Below are 27,588 nucleotides of genomic sequence, written 5' to 3'. Positions count from 1 at the left end.
CATCCACTTGAAAGTGACCCCTTCAGATTTTCAGTATGCTTCACCTCATTACACTCTCGTATTGCAGCAAAGCTTCCTTTCAAGCTCCGTCACGGTCGTACTTTGCCAAGACACAGTCAACGTCCGATTGAAAGTCGTCTCTAGATTTTCAATATGCTTCACCTCATCACACCCCGGTATTGCGGCAAAGCTGCCTTTCAAGCTCTGCTACGGTCGCCAATTTACTAACTCAAGAAAACACTGGTTCCAACATGGAGATGAAAGATGTGGCAGAGGTGGGAGCTCAACTAATGCTGTTTTGGACCTGAAATTTGGGCAGGAAGTCAGAAAAATCGGGAGCCGAAGCTTTTTAGCATCCAAAATTTCAGATTTTCTTGTATATCGACGTCTACGAGGCAGATTTGGAATTCCGGACTTGAAGGGAGCACACCCTTGTCCGCCACATCAGTTGGGCTTCCACAGAAGTTAAAAGAGAAGGAGAGGCTGAGGAAATGGCACCTTTGCCTATCACGTGTAAAGCGTTGTCGGCAACGTTTCAGTTGCACTAAATCACGTACATAAATACAATTCGGCCTCTACATTGCCTCATTCTTGATAAGACAACTATGAAACAGCACCCGGCCAGTGCGTCATCAACGTAGCGAAAAGAAACACTTTCATGTTGCTATCTCATAAGAATATGCTTAGGAATCCTCTCCCACTTTTTTTCTGCAATTTCGCTTCAAAGTACTAGAAAAATATTATAGAAATATTCCAGAAATATTAGAAAAATATCCGATTCGATTCGCACTCACACTTCAATATTCGAATTCGCTTTGCACCCAAGATTTTGCTATTCACACAGCTCTACTCATTTCCATAAATAATTGTTAAATGAAAGAAGCATTCATAGAGACCCTCTTGAAACCTTACAACCTGCTGTATGAATTGGCATACTAGGAGGGGACTTGGCATTAACCTGGAACACCCTGAGGCTCTTTAACATGCACCTAAATCTACCTACATGTAGGGATTTTGCATTTCACCTCCACTTTTTCATGCAGCCACTGTGGCTAGGAATCGAACCTGTGGCCTTGAGCATAGCAGTGCAACACCTTAGCCACTAAGCTGCCATGGCAGGTGCTTATTCAAAATGCTTTAATGGACTGCAATAGCTACTCAAGGTGACCCCCACACTGCTCAAGGTGACCTCCAAGCTGTTCAAGGTGACCTGCACCCACCTCCTCTCAGAAACTTTGACCACGCTGGCGATGGAGCCCACCGACGGGTTGCTCGGGTCGTACTCTTCGTCGTCATCCTCGGCCTCGCTCAGAAAGTGTGGTTTCCGGCGTACGACGGCGGCTGCTGCCACCACCGACTTCTTGGTTGGCCGTTCCTGCACATCACACTTCACCAAATTAATGCCAGAAGGTGTCCCAATGTGTACAAGTGGTGTGCTGCAAAACTTGGATGGACATTAAAAGGAAAGGAAAAGGCAAGTAACAAAAAAAAAATGCAACGCAGCAGAGAGATTTGGCCATTCTGTTCCATGTGGCCGCGGCCCGCTACATGCTATAGCATGTTCCAAAGGGCCTTAATAAAGTTTTTCTATTCATCCATCCATCCACCCTCTTTTATTGCCGGGTCATTCCACGCCAAACGTCCCAAACATTGCGCTCGACCCTCTCCAATTGTATTGTAAAAAATTGTGGACGTTCATATCAGTGCACTATTCGCCTTCGGAAAGTATTTCTTGGAAAAAAATTTTTTTTTGTCTATTACAGGGATTTGAATTTTGCCGTAGTGGGTGAAACATAACCCCCCCTCCCCCCACCACGAGGTAAGCGTGCACACAGCAACCACGCCCTGTAGGGCGAAGTGCACGGAGGCACGTGCAACTCTACGAGCGGGGCATTTACCTTCAAAGCGCGCCCTCTCGCGCACTTCGCGCCCTCTCGCTGGTGAGCAATAAAGCACGCTGAAGTAAATGGCGCCGTTAGCATGCTGAAAGACGGTACTCTTAGTGGCCTAGCCGTCTAACACCGTGTGCTGTGGAGCAACAGGTCGCCCATTCAATTCCACGTGTCGGAAAGTGTTTCTGAATTATTTTTCTTTGTGGCTTTTACATATATATATACAGTAGAACCCCGCTGATACGTTTTTGAAGGGACCGTAGGAAATAAACGTAAGAGACGGGAAACGTAAGAGCCGAAAAACAGGAAAAACGGCAAAATATTTAGTGGTACAGAATTTTATTTCAATTCTTACGAGCAGCACGAAAATTGGCGCGCTCAGCCGCGATCTAGTCGATGGATAGAAACGCGGAGCTTAGGACGGTCTCATCCACAGAAATGTAATCAACGTATGTGATTTTTTTAACACCAACAGCTGTAGGCATGAAAGAACTAAGCACACGCAATCACGACCGGCGCGGCGAGTCCGACCGCGAACCGCACGCACGACCGTGCGAGCTCCAACCAGCTCGAACTCCTCCCGCTCTCCGACAAATAACGATGATGATGAGTCTACGCCGACGCGATGGCAGAAGTGAATGCCAATCTCGAAGGCCTTGCTTTCACAAGCAATTACGTCATACACGCCATGTTTGTGCAATACAAATCTCAAAGGCTATGCTTTTGTCAATAGTAAATGCCAATCTCGAAGGCCTTGCTTTCGCGGGCAGTTACGTCATAGACGCCATCTTTGAAATTTGAATCTCGAAGGCCATGCTTTTGTTTGCATCAATTGAAAGATTCTGTTGCTTGCGCCTCTCATGCGGCTAATATTACGGTCAAACGAGGCCAAGCTGCGTGAAAATGCACCATGGCGGCTCTCTTTGGTAGTCACTCGGTCGGCTCCGAGCGCACTTCGCGACGTATCATACGGGAACGGTCCGACAGTTACGACGTAACAGCGGGGTTCCCAATACATTGTATCCTATGGGAGCTATGCCGGGACCGGCGGAAAACGACGTAACAGCCGGGAAAACGCAGCAGTGAGGAACGTAACAGCGGGGTTCTACTGTATACACATATACATATACAAGACATGACGGCGACGCCGACGACAAAAACCAGCCAAGAGTGTCCATATAATTGCTATCGCAAAAAAAGTCAGAGAGCAAAAGGACATTAATATCTTTTGTGTGCCTTCACCTTAGTCTTTGTCAGCGTTGTGCCATAGCGAAATGAATAATTACCTCACAGTACACCTACATTTACGTACATTGGCTAAATGTTTTACGTGGCTGTGCCACAGGACACTTTTCCAGAAGAAGCAGTAATGGCATATTTTGCCCCTCAATAATTCAAACTCGAGGAGATTTTAAGATTTTGTTTTAATTATCAGAAATCCTGATGAATGTGACTAGGGGCAAGACACCAACTTGTGTTGTAATGAAATATTCACACATACCTGCCATCCTGGCAACCTCAAAATTCAGGAGATTTGGGAGCGGGGGGACGTGACAGAAAAAAACTGGAGTGTTTCACTTATTATTTCTCAGGGCTACAGCATCGTCACAGACAGCTCTGAATGAATTCCAGCAATGTTTTCAGACATCAGCCATTATACTGGTATTCGTTATTACACAGGGCAGGCATGCATGTGCAATCAATGAACAAAATGTGCGCTGTGTCCAATGACAGATGGCTGCCCATTCCTCATATTAGAATGCTTTTGCGTGTGACGCCACCGTCCTGTGCCGAAAGTGGCACGAGTGTTCCACACGCGACACACCTTTCTTCCTCAATTAACATGGGATCTTCAAGCACGGAAAAGCAAAAAGTATAAATTATCTGAACGCAATAGAGCAATTCGAATTAAGCGGCTTTAAAATACATTGAAGGCATGCTGGGCCAACCAAAAATTTTAAATTTCTTTGAATTAACTAAAAGTTTGAATTGTCGTGAGTGTACTGTATTGTAGCGTCCCAGAATTTCTGTGCTAGTAGGCTAATACGAATGTATTGCTGGACTGCAGGTTGGCAAATTACGCTCCTGCATTACTTACAGTGCACACACATCAGTGAGTTGCAGAGGTAGTGCAAATAGGTTGGTAACAAAGCGACAGTCGCAGATGGTCACAGTGGTCTGTAATCGCCCACTATATCTCATTAGCATAAATTTTCAGCTTTATGACTGGAGTTGGATCGTTGCTGGGCCAATAAGTGGCACGAAAAATGGACATCTATTATGCCAATGGTTGCTTTATGAGAGATTGGCGATGCAAGCAGATGGAAATGGCACCAATCCCGGATAAATTTTGGTGCAGTGATGGGTAGGTCGCGCTTACTTGAAAGAAAATCAATTACGACTTGCTCTCTGCTAGAGTTCTCTAATCATATGAGGAGCTGCAAAACTCGCCATAGGCTCCATGCACCAAAATCCAGACACACCATTGTCCAAAATCTCGGAGGTTTGCTAAATGCGGCGTCACCCGTATGTGGAAATAAAAGCTAATAAATGGCACTTTCATGTCTTGCATAGCACCATCCCACAAGCAATGCCCAACTGATGAAGCAAGCAGTGCATTTACGTTTGTGGCTTGTATTTCACAGATGATACTGCAGTCATAAAACTCTATCACCTTTCTTGAAAGAGCTCCCAATTCTTGTTGCGGCAACTCACGCAATGACGGCAAAGACTGCAGCGATCGTGATGCGCTGGTGTGTTTTCTGTCGTCACTCCCAGGTGGCGCATCAGTTTGCTATCCTACGCAAATTTGTCCATGGGCCTGTCTGGATTTCGAAACGGAGTTTCCCAACTGGTATGATGGAAAAACTCTGGCTCTGTGCTTGGCAGTTGTCGTCACCCACGTGCCCTCTGTCTACTACTGGTATGTATACATGTGTAGCTGCAGTGACAGAAGCAAAGAACCCCAACACACAAAACAGCACTGGATTGCAGAAAACTAAAGCCGCCTCGCACACCTTGGATGTCAACGTTTCTTCGGGTGCAGACGCCCTTGGAATGGGTCGCACCAGAGAGACACTGCTGCTTGCACCACTGCTGGTCATCCTCGGCTGCTGCGTTGTCAGCGGCTGCTCCACCATGGCACGCAAGTCGTCCGCCAGATCATCATCTGCATACAGGAGGTACAATGCAGACCACAGCATAAATCAGAGGACACAAACAGAAATGTGTGTTACTGTCAGAGTGCACTTTGACCCCTTAAAGCATAGTCAGATATTGCCTCAAATCACCATATCACAGCCCAATGCAGGGGAATCAGTCACCAATTTCGTTCATTACACAAGATTCTTGTCAAATCACAATTTGGCATCTCTTCGTACACTATTACATGTGTCACTCTTATCAGCACAACTGTCGATGTCATTCTGACCCTTATGACCAGGACACCCTCACATTATGCCCAGGACACCCTCACAGGATATGGAAGACCTCAATTCATTACAAGTTGTAGCTACATGCCTTATGACAAATTCACCTTGCAACCTCTGTTGTGCGCCACAGCTCAAACTCAATAAAACTAGCTTGGTTAAATTTTAACGCGGTAGCGTTAGAGAGCTCGTGTCGCAGAAATTCCGCTGTCGGCGTCGGCACCGTTGGTTGTGAGCGAAAAATCATCCGTGAGTGAAAAATCAAGAAAGTAGCAAATAAAATAAACGACAAAATCTTCGGTCCCAATGAGGATCGAACCCGGGCCGTTCGCGTGGCAAGCAGGTGTCTTACCACAAAGCCACGATGTTGCTTGCAGCTGCTTCGGACAAAGACACTACATAAATGTCATGTAGTGAAAGGAGTCTCGACGCATTTTGTTCGGCAGGTGTCATGACGAAAACGAGCCCATACGGTAGGCGCATTCACGAGGCCATCAAACTACGTCGAAAAACGCCGGGATAGTGCAGCCATCGCCGCTAAATACACACACGAACTTTCAAACAGCTCTAAAAATGGACAACTATGTCCATCTAGAGGAAAACATATCAAGCCAACGCAGCAAACGCTAGATAATGTGCTGCCATCTGTGAGGCATTGTGAGAAATATGTCTCGAAGTTTCATGGCATCCGAGAGGGCCGGCGCGCGGCGTATATCTTGGAGGCCATGCGACTCTTGCTTTAGATCGAAAGCCTGTAAAATTCGCGCGCGTGCGTGCGTGTGTGTTCGTAACAATACACATTAATAAGTATGCACTTAGTGGTTGAAGTGCGCACTAGGGGCCGGATTTCGCTATCGCATTCAACTCTTAAAGGCGAAGCTTAAGTGTCCCCCAATTTTTTTGTTTACTTTTTTATAAAGCTAGGTCCACATACCGTATTTTCTGGTGTATAAGACATACCTCTTTTCCGATATTTTCACTGGTGCACTTTATACAATAGTGCACACCTTACATACGCAAAAAGTCATGCGATTCTGCGAGACCAATATGTCCATATTTCATTCGCGAGTACGATAAACTGAGCGCGAAAGCATTCGTAAATATATATCTAATCTTGTTATAACAATGAAGCGGATGTGGTCTTAGATGTTAGCTGCCTGCTGTTCAAGCAGTGCGGTGACCACGGAGATTACGGCCGCAATAAAAGCCAGCACCGTCACGCGCAATAGTGCTGTTCGAATTGTTTGTTCTTAAACGAAGCATTAAACCCATGGAACTGACGCAATAAATAAAAAAGGGCGCCACAACATTTAGCTGAAACGTTGTGGTGCCCACAATAGTTACAAAAAAATTACACCATCTCCCGCTAAAGGGAACCATGTGTGGATGCGAAGCAGCGGGGAGCCAGTGTCAGCGCTGACGTTGACACTGGTGCTGACGCTTGCGCTTTTGCTGGCACTAACTCTGACACTGGCGGCAGCATTGACGCTGGCGCTCATCGCGGCGTTGCGCAGAAGACAATGAGGCGTGGGCGCTCTGTCATTTTATACCGCGGAACTACCGTGGCGTCCCCAGTGGAGTGGGCACCACATGTCGTGCGCACCGCTTCGTAGAGTAGAGGGTTCCTAGAGGAGAGAGAGGAGAGGAGCATAGGAGAGGAGAGAGAGGGGCAGGGGACACGCATGCGCAATGGGGGGTGGACGCCGCGGGACGTGGGAGGGAGAGACGGACAAAGCCCCCGCCATAAGCTGGTTCACGTCTAAAACGAAAGTACCACTTCGTTATCATTATCATCAGTTTCTGTGTGAGACGTTGCTACAGACCAGCAGTAGTCGCAGCTTCCAGCTCCCGTTCGCCATTTACGTTTTGTGTACGTGTGTGTAGGTGTTAACCATGTGGCACAATCGTTATTTATGTCTTCCCGCCAAGCCTCATAACACTGTAGAGTAAGCAACGCCAACATTGTGCTTCAAGGTGCTTACAACGCCGCGTAAAAGAGTTACTCAGAGGCCGACAACGGCAACCCAGCGATGCTGCCAACCGAGGTGGAAGAACTTTTCACAGTGTGCCAGAGGACGTGGCTTCGAATCCAGTGGAATAAATATTGACTTAGAATGGGCAAACTGAGCTAGTTGGTATCGATTAATGCTTAGGACTGTGCAGTGCTCACAAAAAGGTCAAAGGACGGAAGAAGTCCTTTTTCTGAGCGCTGCACAGTCCTAAGCATGCATAAATATTGGTTTTCTGCGCCTTAGGAGAGCGTTATTCACAAGTTTTATACTGCTGCTTACAGATATTCAGTGCCGTGCGTGATGACGCATTTCGCAATGAATGTATTCTGCATGAGTCATGTTTTATCATGCTGATAGAGTTAAAATAGATGCGTTTCATATATAATTTTTTCGTGTGAAATTCGTAAAAAGTAGGGGGTGCATCTTATACAAAGGTGAGTTATACACTGGAAAATACGGTATATCAAACTAAAAAAAAGAGGACATAGGTCAATATATTCTGTAGCTCAATATTCATCTTTTAGAATAAGTGCAGTACAAATTGCACCTCCTAAAAAACCACTCCTAAACAAACACTTTTAAACATTGCTGAGAATGCCTTTGTCCACTGCCTTACTACTGACTTGAAGCAACGTGAGCTCACACATTGCAGCCTCAAAAAGTGTACAGCTTCGAAAAATCTGTTGGCTACTTAAATTTAAAGTGTTTTGCATGAGCAGTGCCCCTGCACTGAAAGCACTTACACTTATATGTTGATGTAACAAAGTCAGTAATGCACTTCATTACAGTGAAATTCAGACATTATGCAAACCATGGTTGCCAACATTCTTTTTTTTTATGTGGAAGGTGCAGCAAGAAATGTCCAACTAACAGAAATGTCAAAAATACAAACATTTTAATTCAGAAAATTCAGCTACTTATAAACAGAACCGGTGACCACATTTGCAGTTTGACACTGGCCTGATGACGCTCGCATCACAGTAGCCGTATGGCATGCAGAAAGCCAAAATAAGCATAGGTTTAATGTACAGTGGTTAATGTACAGTGGTAATCAGTGCAAGTTGAACTACCGTGCACAATCTTCTGCTGCGGCTTGTTATTAAAAGCCTCAGTATTGCTTTTCACTGAGTGCAATGAATGCACAGTGTAGTTGTACATTGCTGTTGCACAATGTAGGCAGCTCATTTCCAACTACAGGCCTATTTCATTTATGTGTACCTGTGGCAAACCTTTAGAGCAAGTAATTTATAAACACATTCTTCAGTACCACAGTGACAATAACATACTGTCACAGAGTCAGCATGGTTTCTGCTTTGGTTTTTCTACAACTCATTCAATTCACTCACAACATCGCTTCGGCTCTGAATAATCGAGGTCAGGTTGATGCCATATTCATAGATTATAGCAAAACATTTCATGTGGTATGCCACAGGAAACTACATTATTAGACTCAGCAAAATTATTAATGACGTCAAAATACTTGGCTGGATAACTGATTGGCTGCGTTTAAGGTCTCAATTTGTGACTTTTAATGATGCCCAGTCATCGTTGGTCACAGTCACTTCCGGGGTACCACAAGGGTTCGGCCCTTGGGTCTCTGCTGTTCATTATCTACATTAACGATGTCACACAGGTCACTAAGGGCACACCAGTGAAACTGCGATTGTACGCTGACGACTGCTTGCTGTATACCAGTGTAACTGACAGACGTTATCATGAGGTTCTCAACAATGTATTTTTGTCTTTTTGTGGTTGGAGCACCACGTGGCAAATGAGTATTAATTATCAAAAAACTGTACAAATGACTTTTACTAATAAAAAGCAGCCATTAAGTTTCCGTTAGAGCTACAATGGGCTTTACCTGAATTCTGTGAATACCTTCAAATATCTTGGAATTACCTTCACTCATAACCTAAAGTGGCTTCTGCACATTAAAACTACAGTGAAACCTCGTTACTACGTACCTGCCGGGAACGCGGCATAACTACGCACTAAACGGTAGTACGCATTAACCACCAAGTACAAATCTGCCTCTCCTGGCGTACGCCATCGCTGCCAGCAGAGAAATAGAGTGCCACAGCAAATATTCTCTACAGTACCCATCGCAAAGCCTTTTCTTTCTTTTTGCCAAAGTGGAGAAAATATCCTAGCACTCTCGCACGACCGCCCGATAGCGCGCGGTGGCCACGCCAAAGAGCATTTCGAAACTATTAAGGGGACCGACAACTGATTTCTCTCGACCCAGTTTTTTATGGCGCGACAGGAAGCTTACCCTTCATAGCTGCAGCTGCAGCTGCAGTGGTTGTAGCTGCAGTGTAGCTTTGTAGCTGCAGTGGTTTATCCTAAAAGCACGTAGTTATTTTATAAGCAGTATTTTTTGATCTGAAAGGCTCCAAACACGCATGAAGGCTTGCTCCAGCAACGCTGAGAATTGATAGCAATGCCGCTAGCCCTTGTGAAAGCTGTCCTTGTTCTGCTTTCGCAGGAGTTACTGTAGCTATGCTTAACCACCTTTATTTTGAGCTTTCCTGCCATTTTTGAAAATAGCAAGCTGTTACAATGAGATGATGTGGCTTTATACACCTTCTCCGTATTTGTACAGCGTTGTGCGCGCCTGCGACCAAGGTTGCCTGCGCCTGTGTCATGGATGGCTTTTCGCGGCATGGGATCATTACGCCAAGCGAAGGCAGCGTCACTTTGTTGCATACAACTAACGCAGGCCTATATGTACATTTTTATGGAGTAATATCTTTTAATATAAAGAAATGAACAATATTTCAGCACTAACAGAAAAGTCATCGAACGCATACACCAATCAATGGTCACGTGACCGACTTTATCGGACCGTGTATGATTTTGCCGCCAGAGGCGCCAAAGGTCATTTTTCGCGACTTTCAATGAAGAAATAAATATATAAATCCGAGTCTCCCGAGATAAACAGGGTTGGTTTGAGTCAATGCGACGGACAATCTTTCCATCGGTGCAGTCATCTCATTTCATGTTCTGGGCAGTTGTCGGTCCCTTTAAAGGGTCCGGGATACGCAGTGACCGACATAGCAACAAAACGGACAGTGTCTGCATTCCGCAATATATGTGTATGCGTCTGTACCGCGATCTGCTACAAAACGAAAACTGACACGCGATACGGCCGCGTGGAGCCGATCGTCTCCTGGGTAGTTGAGTGCAGCGCGTCGCCTGCTCGGCTCACGTACGCCGTCACTACCGGGCCGCTTGCTGTACCGCACGCGCGCATCAGTCGTGGGATTGTTCTTCGTGCCCACTTCGTTCCAGACCGTGCACAGATGCGGCAAGTAGCTTGTTCGGTTAACGCAGCGATGTCGAGCTTCCTCCGCGACGCTGTAGCGGTCCTGGCAGCGAACGGAGGCGCTTTGGGTGGTTGCCTAATAAAAGCGTGCAATATGGTTACAACAGCGCTACGCTTGCTGTATCGTACGCGTGCGTTTAGCGTGATAGCGTCAATGCAGCGAGGTTTCGCGGCGTCCGCGACCCGCAATGCTCAACTCCGCAACAGCGATCTGCTTTCGTTTCTACACAGCGGTGCGCACTTGACCACAGCCCCGTACGAGGCGGCAGCGATCGGCGGCCCAGCGTGTTGAGGTTGTCGCCAAGTAAAAGCGTGCAGTAGGCTTAAAGTAGCGCTGTGCTGCACGTGTGTCCGGGCAGATAGCTGAAGATACTTATTGTGATAAGGTTGTCGGCGATAAGTCATGCCGGCGCGTTCGTCGGTGGCCGCCATCTCGCCTTCGTCCTTTCGCGATGCTTACCTGCACAGGCGTCGCCGCAATCTCGCGGAAGTCGGAATCGGTGATCAACCGATCTCCGCACTTCTCAAAAAGACGGAAAACCTTTGGCGGCACATTCTGGCGTTGGGAAGTTGAGCAGCGCAGTAAAATTTTATGGCACAAAAAGTTATCGCGGTACGCAGGGTACGCACTAACCGGTAGGCAAGGGCGAACCACTATGGCTTAAACGGTCAGCGAATGCATTGGGCTCTATGGGGCTCTGTCGGGGATTTGTCGCAACTACGTTTTAACCGTTAGTACATTTAAAGCGGGTACGTATTAACGAGGTTCGACTGTATTTGCGCTAGAGCACTTTGAAAAATGGGATACTTAAAATGCACCCTCAAGCGCTCTACCAAGGACTGCAAGTTAAAGGGACACTAAAGGCAAATATTAAGTCAACGTTGATTGTTGAAATAGCGGTCCAGAAACCTCGTAGTGCTACTTTTATGCCAAGGAAGTGCTTATTTTGAAATAAAATCACGTTTTAGTGGTTCACATCGCGTTAGCGCACTTCAAATCACCCGCCTTAAAATCAGACTTTCATACGTCACTGCTGCCGTGCCCAACGTTGCCCGCCTTTACTGCGCGGCCACCGACACTAGTAGCAGCAGAGCGAAAGTAGCGGGACCCACAGTAGCAACAACGGCCATCGAAGCTTGCCGCAATCGCCGCAATGGATGTGGACGGAGAACTTGACAACGAGACATTGGCTCGCGACGCTGAGCTGCATGCTGTGTTGTCGCGACGCGACAACACAGCATGCAGCGTGAAGTACATAGCTTTTATTTAAATGAGGTTCCACAGACCCCCCTGGGTTCCAAGGAACCCCATTTGAGAACCAATGGCCTAGACGGTTCCTTGCAGGAAAAACCAAATCAACAGTTTGTGATAGCATTACCTAACCAAATTTTGTAATACATATGTGATGCATTGTATGTTTGTTGTTTGATCTACTGTTTGACGTACCCACTTCTGCTATGTCTCGACTATTGAGACCGCAGTATCTGTAAATACAATAAAATAAAAAAACCTGTTGCACAACTGCCATATAAGCAAAATAGCTTCCATTTAAAATCGCATCAAAGGAGATCACAAACTGAATAAAGGCACCCATGCCCCGGTAACATTTTCAGTGCTGTGCATTGGTTCCACAGAAATTTTGTAAGTTGATTTTATTACCGAAAGCCCGCATAATTTTATGGAATTAGTAGCCGTGACGCTAGTAACTGCAAACAGCTAAACGAAATCAGTCAGCTACATTAAATATTACTATAGTAGCGCACTATTTGAAACACTCATTTATGGCAAAAACACCAGTTTTGTTGACAATAAGTACCCAAACACTGTTCACATAGATGAAGCTTGCTTGCTGGTTTTGCCTCGAAACGAGAAGCAGCCCACGTACCTGGCTCAGGGTCGGCTTTCAAGGCAAGGACTTCGTCGCTGTACTCTGGCAACGACGGTTCCTCCATTAACGAAGGGGCCACTGCTATTGCGGGTGCGATAGGTGGTGGCTCCAGCACCTCCTGTTGCCTGGCAATGTCGAGGTGTGGTGGCAGCACTGGCCGCACGGGCTCACCGGGTGATACGTGTGGCGGCAGCTCCTTGCCACGCTGCTTGGCTTCTGAACAAGGACAAAGCCCACAAGTCAACTTCGTCCCGAGAATTGATAACTACACCACTGATGTACTTTAAAGGGGCCTTGCAGCACTTTTTTAGCATGGTCAGAAAATGCTGCCAATCACTAGTCGAGGCTCCTGAGAACACATGAACCAAACATTATAGCACAGCATGTGGCCTGGAATTCACAATTAATTCTCAAAGTCAGCTAGGAATCGTTCCCTCTTCTTTCAACAAATCATGTCACATACCCAAATGACCGTGCCATATACCCAAATTCATGGCCATTGGATGATTTGAGCATCGTGAGGTGCACAGCTACCGAGGCTGCCATGTGCCCGTGTGCGCTCGCGATCACACTGAAAGTAAGCAGCATGTTTGAAGAAAAGAAAAAATGAAAAGTATTCAAGGTCATGACGTGTGCGCGGCGTAATTTCTTCTCCCCCCTGTGCAATCCCTTCCTGCTTAGCTTCCAGCGCACTCATCGGGACGAATGAAAAGAGAAAGCAATTAGAGTGTCCAACAAATCTCTGTAACTTTGCTCGTACTTGACGGATTCTAAAACTTTTTGCACCGGTCGATTCAGGAGGCAATAAACTCCTTTAACGAAGCCATTCGATAATTACTTAGAAAAGTGTTGCATGGCACTTTTAACTTTCCCAGTCTTAAACATACAAAAGGGGCAACCTGTACAATCACTGCTGTAAAATGCCTGAATTAAACTATGCCTCAAGGACCTTGGCTCTGCATGCAGCTACTCATTGTGCTTGCTCTCACCAAACTTGGTTACTTCCATGTGCCCGGATGCGAGACTCACAAAGCAGCAGTCAAATGACACGACACTTGCAAAATACCATTTTGCTGCAGCTACCACACGGTTCGAAAAATCATATTTTGTAAAATAATCTAACTTTTTGGTTTAAAGTTCCTTCATCATCATTGAACATCCTACTTCCATGCATCAAGAAACAAAAAGGAAATATGTATTAGAAGTAAAATGAAAATGCGCCTGAATGAGCCACAGTGATTAAAAATAAATGCAAATTTTCAATTAATTTTGGCCATCGCTGAGTGGTTTTTGTGAGGGCCAGTATAATCGGCCACCACTGTCAGCATTTTCAGGAGGTAGCTACAGCCTTCTTCTCTTGGACAGAACATGCATCAATAGCACGAATACACGGTAAGAAAATATCGAAAAATACTTTTCACAATGGCATTTCGATGCGCAACTACCGTATTTACTCGAATCTAGACCGCCCTCGATTGTAGGCTGACTCCCGAAATTCGCAAGGCCAGAAAAAAAAAAGACTTAATCATGGTACTTGAACCTAAGCCGAAGCCCCCACTTTCGCACGTCGTTTTTTTTTTTAAAAAAACATCGGCTTAGATTCGAGTAAATACGGTAACTCTTTAGGTCACGTGATGCAAACGCAGGACAGCCATTGGCTGAGAATATTTTGAAATGGTGCCCATCGTCTTGCAAATGCATTGTGCATCATCTTTCATGAGCTCCCATTCTTGTCTTCTTACATAGTGTTTTCCGTGATAAATGTTGAAGAGAAGCATGACTTTTACTCCTAAAAGAACTAGAGTCACAAGCCATTCAAGAAAAACTGCAAATTGCAGTGGTGGGAATGCCTTCCAGCATTTTGGAGCAGGCAAAATCTGCTTTTGGAGCAGCCACCCCTGTGTTTGAAGCAGGCACGGGCTTTTCATAAAGCACACAGAAGAAGAAAATGTAGCTTTAATTTAGTTTAACGTTCCCTCAGTTTACGTAATCATTTCTGCGTAGGCAGCAAGCCCACAAAATAAGCACAAAAAATAAACAAAAGTAGGATTATGTACAGAAGCAGTGACACGAAATAGTGAAGGATATTGCACCAACATGCTGGCTGCAGAATGAAAACTGTTCATAGCAATGCACAAATATACCGGGTGTCCCAGCTAACTTGTGCCAAGGGGCTAAAAAATGCAATATTAGAGGCAGGCGAGTGAAATCAGTTGCGTATTGTTGACCGCCACCTTGTGCACTACAGACAATTTTTGTTTTTGTAATTAGTTTGTTAATTAAGATAATTAAAATAAATTGCTCAATATTGACTTTAGGCAAGAAATGGGATTTGCAAAGTTCGAGAGCGTCTTCAGAAACTCCCAATGCATTATTTGCGATAAAGAAAGTTGCACGCATACCATCTTTTCCAAGCTGCAAGAAAGGCCCACGAAATACAAAAAACACATGGCTAACGCATTCACGCGCCGCGATCATGCTGCTCTCAGCAGTGGTTTGAGCGAACGAAATCAGTTGAGGCTGCGACTACTTATCGGCCTACCACATCGACGGAGCTGGAGAGTCCCGCGCTATGCCTTTGCGGGTACGCATAGAGAAAGAACAAATGCGAGGTGATGGCCGCCGACGAATGCGCCGGTATGAGTTATCGATGGCAACCTTATCGCAATAAGTATCTTCAGCTGCGTTCTCGGGCACGCGTGTCGCGTAGCGCTACTTTAAGCCTACTGCACGCTTTTAGCCGCCGATCGCTGCTGCCACGTTGTGCGGGACCGCGTTCAAGCGCGCACCGCTTCGTAGAAACGAAAGCAGCTCGCTGTTGCGCAGCTGAGCGTTGCGGGTCATGCACCTAGAAACCTTTTAAATTTGAACATATTCTACAGAGACCTGTCTGGCTGGGTGAAAATTCATACGAAAAAATAATAAACTCTCCAGCCACTTATAGTCCTAACCTGCTAAAGTTAAAATTTAAAAAACTACAACCTTGCTGCATTGACGCTATTACGATAAACAGACGCACACAGCACAGCAAACGTAGCGCTGTTGTAACCATAATGCACGTTTTTATTAGGCGACAACCCAAACTCACCTCCGTCCACGGCCAGGACATGCTGTGCATCGCTTGCAGAAAGCTAACGTTGCGGCATGGTTGCGGCGTTGCAATTGATATTGAATTGGACTGCGTCGGCTGTCACAACGGCTGGGGCTCTAGTGGCACCATTAACAAATGCAGAAGCGCAAATGTACAAGATTGCGACCATGACGCAATTCTGCTCACGAAGCGCGCTGTCCGCGAAACATTATTTTTGGCTACAAAACCATGTTGTGGCGCAGCAATGGCGCAAATTAGGCAAAAAAGACCCTTTTGGAGCTGTCTGGAGCAGTAATTTCCAGTTGGCGCAGATTGGCGCAATTTGCGCAGGTTTCCCACCACTGAAATTGAAGTGAACGAATACGACAAGCTTGACCAAGGCAGCAAGCAGGCCATGCTGGCTTTCAGACAATCTGAACACAGCTGAACCAAGCAGGCCTGATTTTTATCGACGGCACCATCACTTGCACAAGCTCGTCACATAACACGCTGGCAGTGTTTGAAGATGACGAGGCGTTTGAGGTGTGCACAGGGTTCCCCTTCAGGGGGGGGGGGGAAGGTTCATCGCGGCGCCGTCCCCCCACCTCCCTATTAAATCAATGTATGGGGAAGACTTTGCGCCCCCCTCTTCTTAGGTGACTAGGCACATGTTCTACACCCACCAACTAGCCTAAATTTCTGCGTTGAATTTGAAATAAGTCTGTTGTCTGAAATTAATACTGCTGAAAAGAACAACTCTTCCTCAATCATTTGATGTAAGGAAGAAGATGGAAAAGAAGACGCAAGGGTACAGTTCTTAGAGGGCGAAAAAGAAGAGAAACGAAAATAAACAGTAATGGCGACCGTATTGGATTCGTGATTCCTCGGTGTCGTTACAATTTTGGCGCAGTCTACTGCAGGATCCTGGGCGCGCCTGAACAGCTCCAATTTTCCGACGACCATGCGCGTCGACGTCGCTGCAAGATGTGTCAAGACGGTGAGCGTTGCATGCTGCGTCTATGGTGGAAAGTCGATCTGTTCGCGTGAGCACTGACTGTTCGGCGACATATCGCCAATTCTCGAAAGAAGATATGAATCGCGAGGAACTTAAAGCGGCCATCGCGCATACTGGTCGGCTTCATAGCGAAGATAGACTACACGAAGCCGGACTGACAAAAGAGGAGATTGCTGAAAGAGACAGCCCGTTAAGAGGCAAAGATATTTTCCAAGATGTAATCAAGTTGCAGGAACAAAATAGCAAGCGGCAACAACAACTGTTGGAGCTTTTAATGCAGACAGGAGTTGGCCGATCTCTGAAACCACCTTTGGAAGTAACTAAGCCAGAGATCTACGATGGATCATCATCAATGAGTGCTCAGGCCTGGCTTGACTTCTACGAATACGCATGCGATCAAAATTTTTGGAATCACGATCGCGACAAAATAATGCACATGCGATTCTACCTGGGAGGCGTTGCGAAGACCTGGCATGACATCCGAGCAACAGAGAAGGCAGGACATCGTTGGGCGGACTGGAGGCAGAGCTTTCTAGCGACATTCTGTGAAAGCAAGTTTCGAAGTTGGGACCGTGCAATAGCCTTGAGGTACCTCTCTGGTCCTGTTACGAACTACTTTTTTGAGAAGTGGAGGCTATTGCATGCGGCGGACTCTGCACTCTCCGACTCGTCACTTGTGTGCCTCATCACGTTGGGACTTCCTGAATGCATGCAGCGCCATGTTCAGCTTGGAACACCACGAACGCCTGAGGAGCTACTGCAGATTATGAAGCTGTTGTTCGTTCAACAGCGACAGTCTTCGGCAAGCGAAGTGACCACCGCTGAAATGTTTCCAGCACCTGGATGGCCAGACCCATTCAGCGAACCCGAGCCGTCTACGAAAAACACAAGGCAGACGAAGAAAAGGAAATTTACCAAAGGATGTTCTGACGACCCTTCGTCCCAAGCATACGAAAAGATTTTTCTCACGGACCGCGCCAAGCTAATATACGTGCCTGCGCAAGTAAATGGGAAGGATGTGAAAGCTCTAGTTGACAGTGGAGCGTCAATCACTGTCGTTAACAAGGACGCGATTCCCCAGCTAACTATAAGAAAAGATTGTCCCGTCATCGTGTACGGCTATGATGGCAGGAAACAACTGTATGATGAATGGACAGAGATCTTGATTACGTGTCAGGGCAAGAGTACGACTGTGAAAGCACTGGCCCTTCACGGAGTGAAGTATCAACTTCTTTTGTCCCGCCCGGTAATGCAAGAATTGCGTTTGAATCTTTATTGGGATGGACAAGTTACCACACATGATGATCGCCTGCTGACTACCTTTACAGCCGTTGCCGAAAACCCTCGCAAGCCCACCGTCGCAGAAGACGTCACTCGCATGTATCCTGAGTTACTTTGTGTAGGCGGATACCCGAAGGCGACCACTAAGTTTGAAGTACCATTTGAGCTCCGAGATACGACCATAGTGAAGTGGAAGGCTTACAACATGTCCAGAGAAAAGAAGTTGTGGCTGAAGGCAGAGCTACAGAAAATGCTTGATGCCGGTGTCATACGCCCTTCTACGTCTCCTTTTGCTTCACCGATAACTATTGCACCAAAAGAGGACGGAACATTTCGTCTCTGCACCGATTACAGGCAGATAAACAAGCAGACTGACCTTTTTCCCTTTCCAATGCCGCATATTGACGAAATAATCAATGAAACCGGAGGCTGCAAAGTGTTTTCGCGTCTCGACCTTTGCAAAGGCTTCTGGCAAGTACCTCTGCAAGAAGAAACGAAGAAGTTCTCGGCATTCATTACGCCATTTGACGTGTATGAGTACAACCGGCTGCCATTTGGCTGGAAAAATTCTCCAGCTTGGTTTCAGAAGATGATGAACAGTGTTTTGAAGCCACACTTGGGAGTCTTCTGCAACGTTTATATTGACGACATTATAGTGTACTCAAGATCAAAAGAGGAGCACTCTGGACATCTCGGGAAAGTGTTACAAGCACTTAGTGACGCGGATCTCAAGATCAATGAGAAGAAAAGCGAGTTCTTTAAGTCGAAAGTGGTTTTCCTTGGAAGAGTGTTCGACGGAACCACCAAGAGCACCAAACAGGAGTCCGTTCAAAGGATCGCAAAGCTCACGAAGCCACATGACATTCACTCACTTCGAGTTTTTCTTGGACTAGCAGGCCACTTCAGGAGTTTTATTAAAGATTTCTCCAAGATGACGAAGTGCTTGACGGAGCTCACGAAGAAACAAGTGCCTTTTGTTTGGACCGAAGATTGCGAAAGGGTTTATCAAGAACTTGTACGTCGCATATCATCGGACCCTATCCTTACGCTACCGGACTATAGTTTACCTTTCGAGATGAATACGGACGCTTCCAATTATGGTACAGGGGCAGTCCTGTACCAAAGAGACCTCAGTTCACCTCAAACTCAACAGCTTAGGGTTATAGGATACTACTCCTACACCTTCAACCCTACCCAGCAGAATTATTCCACAACTGAGAAGGAGGCTCTTGCTGTTTTAATGGCTGTGCGCTACTTCCGATCATACATCGACGGAAGAAAGTTTTCCTTATATACGGATCACCAAGCATTAACGCACCTGTTGAATATGTCGGAGCCCAGGGGAAAATTGGCCCGATGGGTCAATGAACTTCAACAGTACGATTTTGACGTCTTCCACCGTGAAGGTAGCCATCTTACTGACGCCGACGCCCTGTCTCGGTTGGCGGTCGAGATCCCGCATGGAACAGTTGACGAGACTATGGGAAGGGTATGAAAGTCTACACTTCAAGGATGGCAAGTTCGTCGTACCAGACACACTGATTCCGAAAGTGCTTCACTTATATCACGACAGCCCCGAATCAGGTGGTCATGATGGCTTCTGGCGAACGTACAACAAGCTTCTCAGACGGTTCACATGGACAAACATGAAAAAAGACGTCGAAGCCTATGTCAAGTCGTGCCACTTGTGTCAAGTGAATAAAGCGAAATACAGGCCTCGACCAGACGAGCTCGTCTTGCCAAACCATTCGGACAAACCCTTTGAAGTCGTCCACGTGGACTTTGCGGAACTGAAAAAGAAGAGTTCCGGTGTTCGCAAGACACAGTCTTTCTTGATTGCCATAGATCAGTGCACCAGAATGGTAGCGGCACGTCCTGGACGAGAAGACACGAACAGCGTTATCGCTTTGCTTGACCGAGCGATATTCTCACAGCTGAAAGTCGTGATATCTGACAATGGACCCGCATTTTTAAGCAAGAAACTTCAGCAGTGGGCAGATAGCCGTGGCATTACACTACGCCGTTGCGCTCCATTTCACCCGCAGGCCAATGGAATGGCGGAAAGGGTTATACGTGACATCAAGCAATTCATGTCCATGTACCCAACGTTTAAAGGCGGATGGAAGTGCTGCCTAGAAGCGGCTGTGGCTCACCACAACAGAACACACACTACGAGTCTTGGCTGCAGCCCGCATTTTGCTGCCTATGGCGAAGTGCCAATACTGCCAGCCGACAAAGAACTTAAAATCGATGATCAACTGCAATTGTTTGAACACCGAAAAACCAACCAGGCACAAAGGAGATACCGAAAGGCGATGAAACTCCAATTCGACAAGCGACACCAAGGACACAAGCCGGATATTGGACTGAATGATCTTGTGCTCGTGCGGAAGGGTCTGCCCGGTAGCGACACAAGAATTCTTGGACCGTTTAAAGTCGTAAAAATATCGGTACAGCAAGGTGTGCTAAAGACCATTGGCTACCTCAATGACGGACAGCTTGAATTCGCCGCTACAAGCAACGTTCTTCGGTATCACCCCAGGAGGGGTGACGACAAACAACGGGGGGAGTGTAAGGAAGAAGATGGAAAAGAAGACGCAAGGGTACAGTTCTTAGAGGGCGAAAAAGAAGAGAAACGAAAATAAACAGTAATGGCGACCGTATTGGATTCGTGATTCCTCGGTGTCGTTACATTTGATACCCTACACTTCAGCGTCAATTGATTTCTGTGACGGGAAAAAAATATTGCCCGGACTACCCAAAACAACCGCTTTTTCTGCAGTCATGAAAGTGTTAAATTTATCTAACTTTTATCATGTCGCATTCCCAAATAAATTTTGACGGCAGAAGAGCTCGGAAACTGCGAAGCTGCAAGGCAGCTCTACCACAACAAATTCACAATCTGTAGATGGCAGTACCAGTGGGAGAGATTTTTCAACTGGAACCAAATGTTCTCATTTGGGAAGTGGGCAGAAGCACAATTTCAGCTAGTACTCCACCTCGGACGAAAGTGAGTAGAGCAATTTCACTGCCCAAAATGCGCAACGTTTTTGGCTCTGACAGGTCACAAATGAAGGTAATGTTTTTCTGCAGCAGGGCTCGCACTATATTCGCAGTTTTATTTTTTTTCTTGCGAATAAACCGAAATGTCATCCCTCGTGCCACGCCACAGTCATGGTTGCAATACAATTGAGTAGATATGGTACCATGATCTAACAGGGCAACAGAGCACACATCTAGAAATGGACACTCCAAATCTGGCATGGTAGCAGTATACTGTATGTATTTACTCGTGTAATGAACGCATTTGCATAATAATCACACTTCCAACTTTAGTTCACAAAATTTGGGGTTTTTATTCCTCTCGCATAATAAACGCACCCCCTACTTTGATCTACAACAACTTGCAATGTGCAATGTGTAAACTACAACTAGCCAGCCCACTCACCCGTGGCAATGGCCTGGAGGTGGTCCAGCACTCCCTGCAACCTGTAAAAAGGATTCCACGACAAGAATGTGTTTTCCATCTGAGCTAGCTCATGCAAACAATGTTTTTTTGATGCTCTATAAAGGTGGAAACATAAAATGTTTCATCTTATGCAAGCATGTCCTGTTTTCACCACATTTCTTCAATTTGAACGAGAGTATTTCTTAATGATTCTAATCCCTTAACGTCAGTCCTAGAATAACACTCGAATAATGGCGAAATTTGTTCTAAAACAGACATTCTAAAACTCATGCTTTATAGCGATGGCAATCTGTACAACTACGTTCCAATCCAATTCCTAGGCAATTGACCAGTCAAATGTTTTTCCTTGTTTGAACCAACGCAATTTTCCGTCCCTGCAGACTTTGATACTCCATTCATTTTTCAACATCATGGAAACACAACACATTCAGCATAACGCCTGCTCCCAGAGGGAACGAGCCAAGACACTCTGCTGCTTTTTGAATGCTCAACAGGTGGCCCTCTCTAAAGGGATACTGAACAAAAATATAACAAAAAATGACGAAAGCATCGAATTTCCACTGGGAATATGCAACTGTTCCGATAAGCAGTCTATTTCACGTTTTTCTGAACAGCTGGGTGTATATTTGGAGGATCGTGAGCACGCAGCAGCTGCACGCGAGTGCAAGCAGAGCTATGCGTCGACGCCCGTGACATCAAGCATGCCGGCAGCGGTAGCAAGGTGCACGCTTTTCTGTCCTGCTACTTCCCTTCCTCCACCTATCCTTTGCATCCCACTCTCCTCCTTCCACAAAGGTGCTGAGATGTGCCTCCAATAGGGGGCAACTGTTCGCTACCGATGCTGTTCGTACTGGTTCTAGGAACCGTCGTGGGAACGGAGTGCGAAATATGCAGGTGATTGCAGGCATGGATGGCACGCCCGCTTGCTGCGAGTTACTAAACGTCATCTCTTCTAGTTTACGGCACGGTCGCTAGATTCAGTAGTTTGTGAAAAACACATCAAGTTAATTATTTTCTGTTAGTTTCTGTGTCAAAACAAGGTTGTGCCTACCAATTTGAGCCCCCAAGCTTTCACATGGGCTGAAAATCTCAGAGGCAAACATTTTGTTCAGTATCACTTTAAACATGGCTGTTCAGAAGGATTCTCCGAGCTTCTTTGTTGCCTGGTACTACAGCCATCTTCATTAAATGGTTGTTTGGTTTTTAAGAAGTGCTCAATCCAAAATGCCACAGAAATTGACTCCCTTTATAGGCGATCACTACTGTGTGTAGTTTCATTTTTGCAAGACTCAGGTGATCTCGACAATAAGCCCCTCAAACTATATGGACTACAGCACTCCTGGCACTGTGCAAAGGTAGCGAGGCTTGACCCATTACCAGAGACACTGTCCCGGATGCGTTCAGTTCAGAAACACACGGCATTTCGCAGAAGAGACTCCGCTAGTGGCTGCTCAGGGATACCGCCTACAGAAAGTTGCTCCTCAGGCGACGATGAATGAACTTGTTTCCAGATTGTGATTCCTTGAATAAAGGTGCTGTTGTCTTGTTAAAGTTTTGTTTTTTATTTAGAAGGCTGAAAAGTTGCTCCTTGCATTACACATGCGCAAATACAATAGGTCCATTTGGACCTCTTCTCAATGAAATTTTTGGTGCAACAAAGTTTTCCCTGTGTCATCCCTATGCCCGAGAGAACTAAATGCACCCACATTACTGCCCCATTGAAGTCGCTGATGGGTCCTTTTCTGCTTTTAGAGAAACTTAACTTGTGCAAGTGCACTTGTACAATATGGATTAGGTCCAAGCTTCCAAAGCACCTTTAGTGACAGAGCAAGGTGATGACAGGTGTTGTGCAATCCATGAACAAATTGCTTTGATGTATGACATACCATGTTGTAAAGTTGAGTGTGCTGTCACCAAGGAAGAGCGACAGGTCCTGCGTCATCTGCTCCTTCGTCTTCTTGTTGGCAATCATGACCATGATGTAGTCGGGCAGCTCGTCATCTGAAAACATTTACGGACTGCTTTGTCACAGATTGTAAGAGCGTGTGTAAGGAACTGGAGGGCTTCCAAAGGTGGCCAAATGAATGCTACACTCAAACCTCGAGATAACGAACACGGATATAACAAATGACCAGTCATAACAAAGTAAATGAATAAATCTTGTCATAGATACAGTGTTACAAATAAACGTTTACAACGAATTTTCGGATATAACAGAGTTATTTTCGTGGCAGATGTGAGTTTGTCATAATGTTTGAGTGTATTCACATCGATAATTATGAGGCAGATTATGAGGCAACAACTAATGGCAAGCAACACATTAGCCGCAGATGCACGTTAACAATGTGTAAATATTCTGTCGTACTGCAAAGAGGCCCTTAAACAGTTGAAAAAGCACTGATAATGAAAGAGCCTTCTACAATTTGAAGGACCCACTTAGATAAAAGGAGAATTACACTCTCAACAACATCGACACCATTCTCCTGCTCAAACCAATGTGACCTTGTATGGAAATCTGTAGTATGCCAGCCTCCCAAGTGTACCACCTCCGCACAGAAGCAAAACTACAAAGAATGCCAACCAAGACTATCAGTGTGCCTTTCTTATAGAATGTAATGCAGAAAAGAAAAACAGGAGATTGACAGGCAGTAGAAGTTGCGACATTTTTTAAAACATGCATAAAAGAACCCAGCCTGTTTTTATCGCTTAACAAAGCAAATTACGCCAAGTATCATGTTCAACTAACCGAAAACTGTAGTATAGCGGAAAGGTCTTTTTTTCTGCCTTGATGCAATGCACGACATGTTTGAGCTAAAAGTTACACTAGCTCGGTCTCGTACGTTGCCAGATTAACGTGTACTTAAGCTGACAAGACAGCTTTGGGTGACTTACCTACATAGGCACCAAGCTCCATCAGCTTTGTCTTGATGGCAGCCTGGGACAAGGACGAAAGACACAGTGAGGAGTGGAACAACAATGGGAAAACAGGCAGTTGTGAACAAGCAAGATTCACAAGAAATACTCACAACTAGAAAATGAATACATGTGCGGACAGGCCAGCGCTCATTCTCTCCACGTGTTAATTTCTTTCATGGTCATGCGCTTTGCAGGTTAAACTGTTCATTTACACTTTAAACACCAATGATTCGAACACTGTGCCTTAGGATCGACAAACACCTACTGCAGATGCAAGTCATTAGGTATGAAATTAACTGAAGGAGTTAAGTTGCCTGCCCAAACATAAAAGAGCAGTACTGTCAAAGCAAAGGCATAAAGGGCAACTTCGTTCTTATTGAGAGTAGTGGATCTTTAGGGCCCTGCGACTCCTGCCAGACATGACAGCTCAGGCTACACAATACAAAAATATAATAGTTAAATACAAGAAGTTCAGTTTTTTGAACAGTGAGGAGATGGTCAGGAACTTCACCGGCACGGGAGCAGCAGCAGGAGGCAGGGCGAGGAAAACCACAGGAAGTTCGTACAGAAAGCTGTGTTTTAAAATATGGCAAAGAGAGTCGATCAACACAAGTCGATTTTGCCTGTGCTGAACTGCTCATTCCACTGTCTCATGTCATATTGCTGTTTCTTTCAGCTGCCACAAAGGACAGGCGTGAGTATGGCTGAGGGCAGCTATTTGACAAGCCTCATCCTTCTCGGCGTCAATCAAGCAGGGTGGTGGCCTCGTTTTTACATCTCAAGAATCTTGCTTAAACGATTTGTTTCCAGAAGTGTTACCTATTCATGCATGCTAAAGAGTTACAGCAAAGCATGTGACCATGTTGCGGCTCGGAGTCTGTGATGAACCAAACCATTTGAGGCATCTCGAAGAATGGCGGCACAAATCTTGGAGCCAGATTTCATAAGATACACACTGTTGGAAAGTTGTTCTAAGGTGTCTTGTTTTTATGTCACACTATTAACATTGTCCCAGTATTCTCGCTTCTTCAAAGTAAATTATAGCTCAATTCATTGCTGCTTTCTCAGTTTGTTGTTGCATTCATATTAACATATGTTTAGAGAATCCTGCTTTTCCTTTTTTCATACACAAGCGGCAGCAAATGTAGTTCACTCCATCATAAAAGTGCACCATGCTTTTACAGCTCAGTACTCAATTTCATCGTCAATTGCATAATTACCAGTCAGCACTGCAGATGAGAGACACATGTACTGCTGTCATACAAGTTTTAATCTGCAGTCTCGCAGCACAGCTTTTTGCCTGCAATACTTTCTATTGGGGAAATGGCCTTCACCGTAGCTCAACTGGCAAAGCATCAGATGTTGAAGGTTGTGGGTGTGGTCTTCACTGACTGCAAGGTGTTTTCTCGTCCGTGTTAATTAGCTTCCCTTTATGTTGTAATTACTGTGCCTCAATTAAAACCTACAAGTAGTGCCCCTATAATTTATTTGGCCTCACTTGGTTCTATGGAATGGCTACCTGACACAATACAAGTCTAAGTTGGTGTAAGGCTACACCAAATCGTGCATCCCTTTTTTCTTTTTGCTTCCAGCATGCCACACTATGTTCCGGTCATGAGTGCAAGTGGTGCACTGTGGCAGCTGGTCACAAAAATCAGTCATTTCTGTTTGGCGGTAAGTAGGTGTAGATCTGTAACCACTTCAACATACACAATATCTCGCTACATCAAAGTATGTGGCGTGATATCACACCGGGTAACATGACACACATCAAAATTCTTGATATACGACCCACGATTTTTGGCCACAGAGGAATCGGGACTGGCAACAGAATTTTTCCCAGAGTCTTGGGGCAGACAAGATTAGTAGAGAGGACCTCCCAGAGGGGTTTGCCTGAAGAGACTAGATAGAGTATCGGGCTTCCAGCGCTGTAGGGGGTGGGTTCGGTGAATGATATAGGCCCTGCTAGGTTTTGCAGCACTGTTTGCTGTGTCTTTACACCGTGCTGTTTTCTATGCTTGAGACGAATTCCTTATGAGGTGAACCACTGCACATATTCATTACCATGATGTCGCAGCTAGATGTAGGTCACAATAAAATGACGACAGTTTAGGATGGTCGAAAAACTCCGACAGGAAATGAAATTTGCAGGTCTCTGAATAAAACTGCCGTGTTCAGTATTACTTGCGCGTGTGTTCACTCTTTAACGTAGTTATTCGTTGCGTAAACATACGATAAACGGCTGAAAAAGCATGGGCTGGACATGCACCAATGAAATGGTTTCTCGCAATGCCTAATCGTAAATCAGAAGCGAAAACTTGATGTCATCGCTTACTGTTAACGAGTAGCTACGAGATTACCAAACGAACCAACTTTCGCCGAATCGCAGAATCAGATCGCGCAAAAATGTAATAAAGGCCACACGAATGACCAATTCGTGTTCCAAGACATCTCGTGCCGGCGCTACAGAAAGCGTTTTCACCTCCGGCGAACGAGACCTCACGTTGTACACGAGATTTGCGGCATCGGCAGGTTGGCACCAAATCACTCTAAACGGCACTTTCGTTAAATAATGAAGCACCACGAGTCACGAACTCGGGACGCGCAAGGACGTATAAGATTCGCGGAAGTACGAAAAGACAGAATTTTGTTCGACGTTTCGGGAATGTGGAGCCACCGCAGAGAAAACGTGCGGTTAGCTCATCAGGCTGTTAGGTTAGCACGGGTCTTTTCGACGCAAGCCTGAAGCAGTCGAGCGCAGCGAGTGCTCATTTTACGGTCATCACAATGCGAGCGAGCAGTTGTTTCGCGTTGCGCACAACTGGGACAGCCGCGATTACAGGCTGGCGCAAGCTAAGAACTCCCACCGGTCCAAATGAAGCACACATAGGCTTACTCGGATTTTTTGCGTCACTTCGTTTCCGTCCATGGCAGTGTGTCAGTTAGCTTTCTTGGTGCGTTTTCAACGAGGAACGTAGTAGCATCACAAAGTTAAGTTCAACCGGATTCCTCGACCGAGCAAGTACAATAGTGAGCAAGGGACTTCTCACGCAGCGCAAAACGAGCGCTGTTGCCAACTGAAAGAAGCGCGTTGCAGCCAATATTGGTCAAACGATCGCAGCGCTAGACCCCCTTTAGGAAACTCTGTGCGCTAAAAGCTGCAAGTTTTTTGAAGGAAAAACAAAATGTATCCGAGCGTACTTTGTGCTCAAAAACTCAGTTGCAGCATTGTCACGATTTCGTAGGCAGTTTTATAATAGCGTACGCAAAGCTTTGCGTTGGCTTTTCGCG

The 27,588-nt window shown here is 45.7% G+C and overlaps 1 protein-coding gene across 2 annotated transcripts in view; it reads right to left on the bottom strand.

The window, feature by feature from the left end:
* Positions 1 to 27,373, bottom strand: part of LOC119391077 (zinc finger CCCH domain-containing protein 14) — a 121,490-nt gene extending 94,117 nt beyond the window's left edge. For both annotated transcript variants that reach the window (XM_037658759.2, XM_037658760.2), the window contains exons 1-7: positions 27,194 to 27,373; positions 24,274 to 24,316; positions 23,268 to 23,382; positions 21,361 to 21,401; positions 12,544 to 12,762; positions 4,910 to 5,061; positions 1,221 to 1,375 (exon numbers count right to left, since the gene is read on the bottom strand). In XM_037658759.2, coding sequence (XP_037514687.1) covers positions 1,221 to 1,375; positions 4,910 to 5,061; positions 12,544 to 12,762; positions 21,361 to 21,401; positions 23,268 to 23,382; positions 24,274 to 24,316; positions 27,194 to 27,226 — 758 coding nt within the window. In that variant the 5' untranslated portion in view covers positions 27,227 to 27,373. The remainder of the gene's footprint in view (positions 1 to 1,220; positions 1,376 to 4,909; positions 5,062 to 12,543; positions 12,763 to 21,360; positions 21,402 to 23,267; positions 23,383 to 24,273; positions 24,317 to 27,193) is intronic.
* Positions 27,374 to 27,588: the final 215 nt, after the last annotated feature.

This window comes from Rhipicephalus sanguineus, chromosome 4, assembly GCF_013339695.2.
Source record: "Rhipicephalus sanguineus isolate Rsan-2018 chromosome 4, BIME_Rsan_1.4, whole genome shotgun sequence".
In the NCBI taxonomy this organism is placed as follows: Eukaryota; Metazoa; Arthropoda; class Arachnida; order Ixodida; family Ixodidae; genus Rhipicephalus; species Rhipicephalus sanguineus.
Note: the sequence above shows the minus strand (reverse complement) of the source record. Positions and strands in the feature narration are given on the sequence as shown.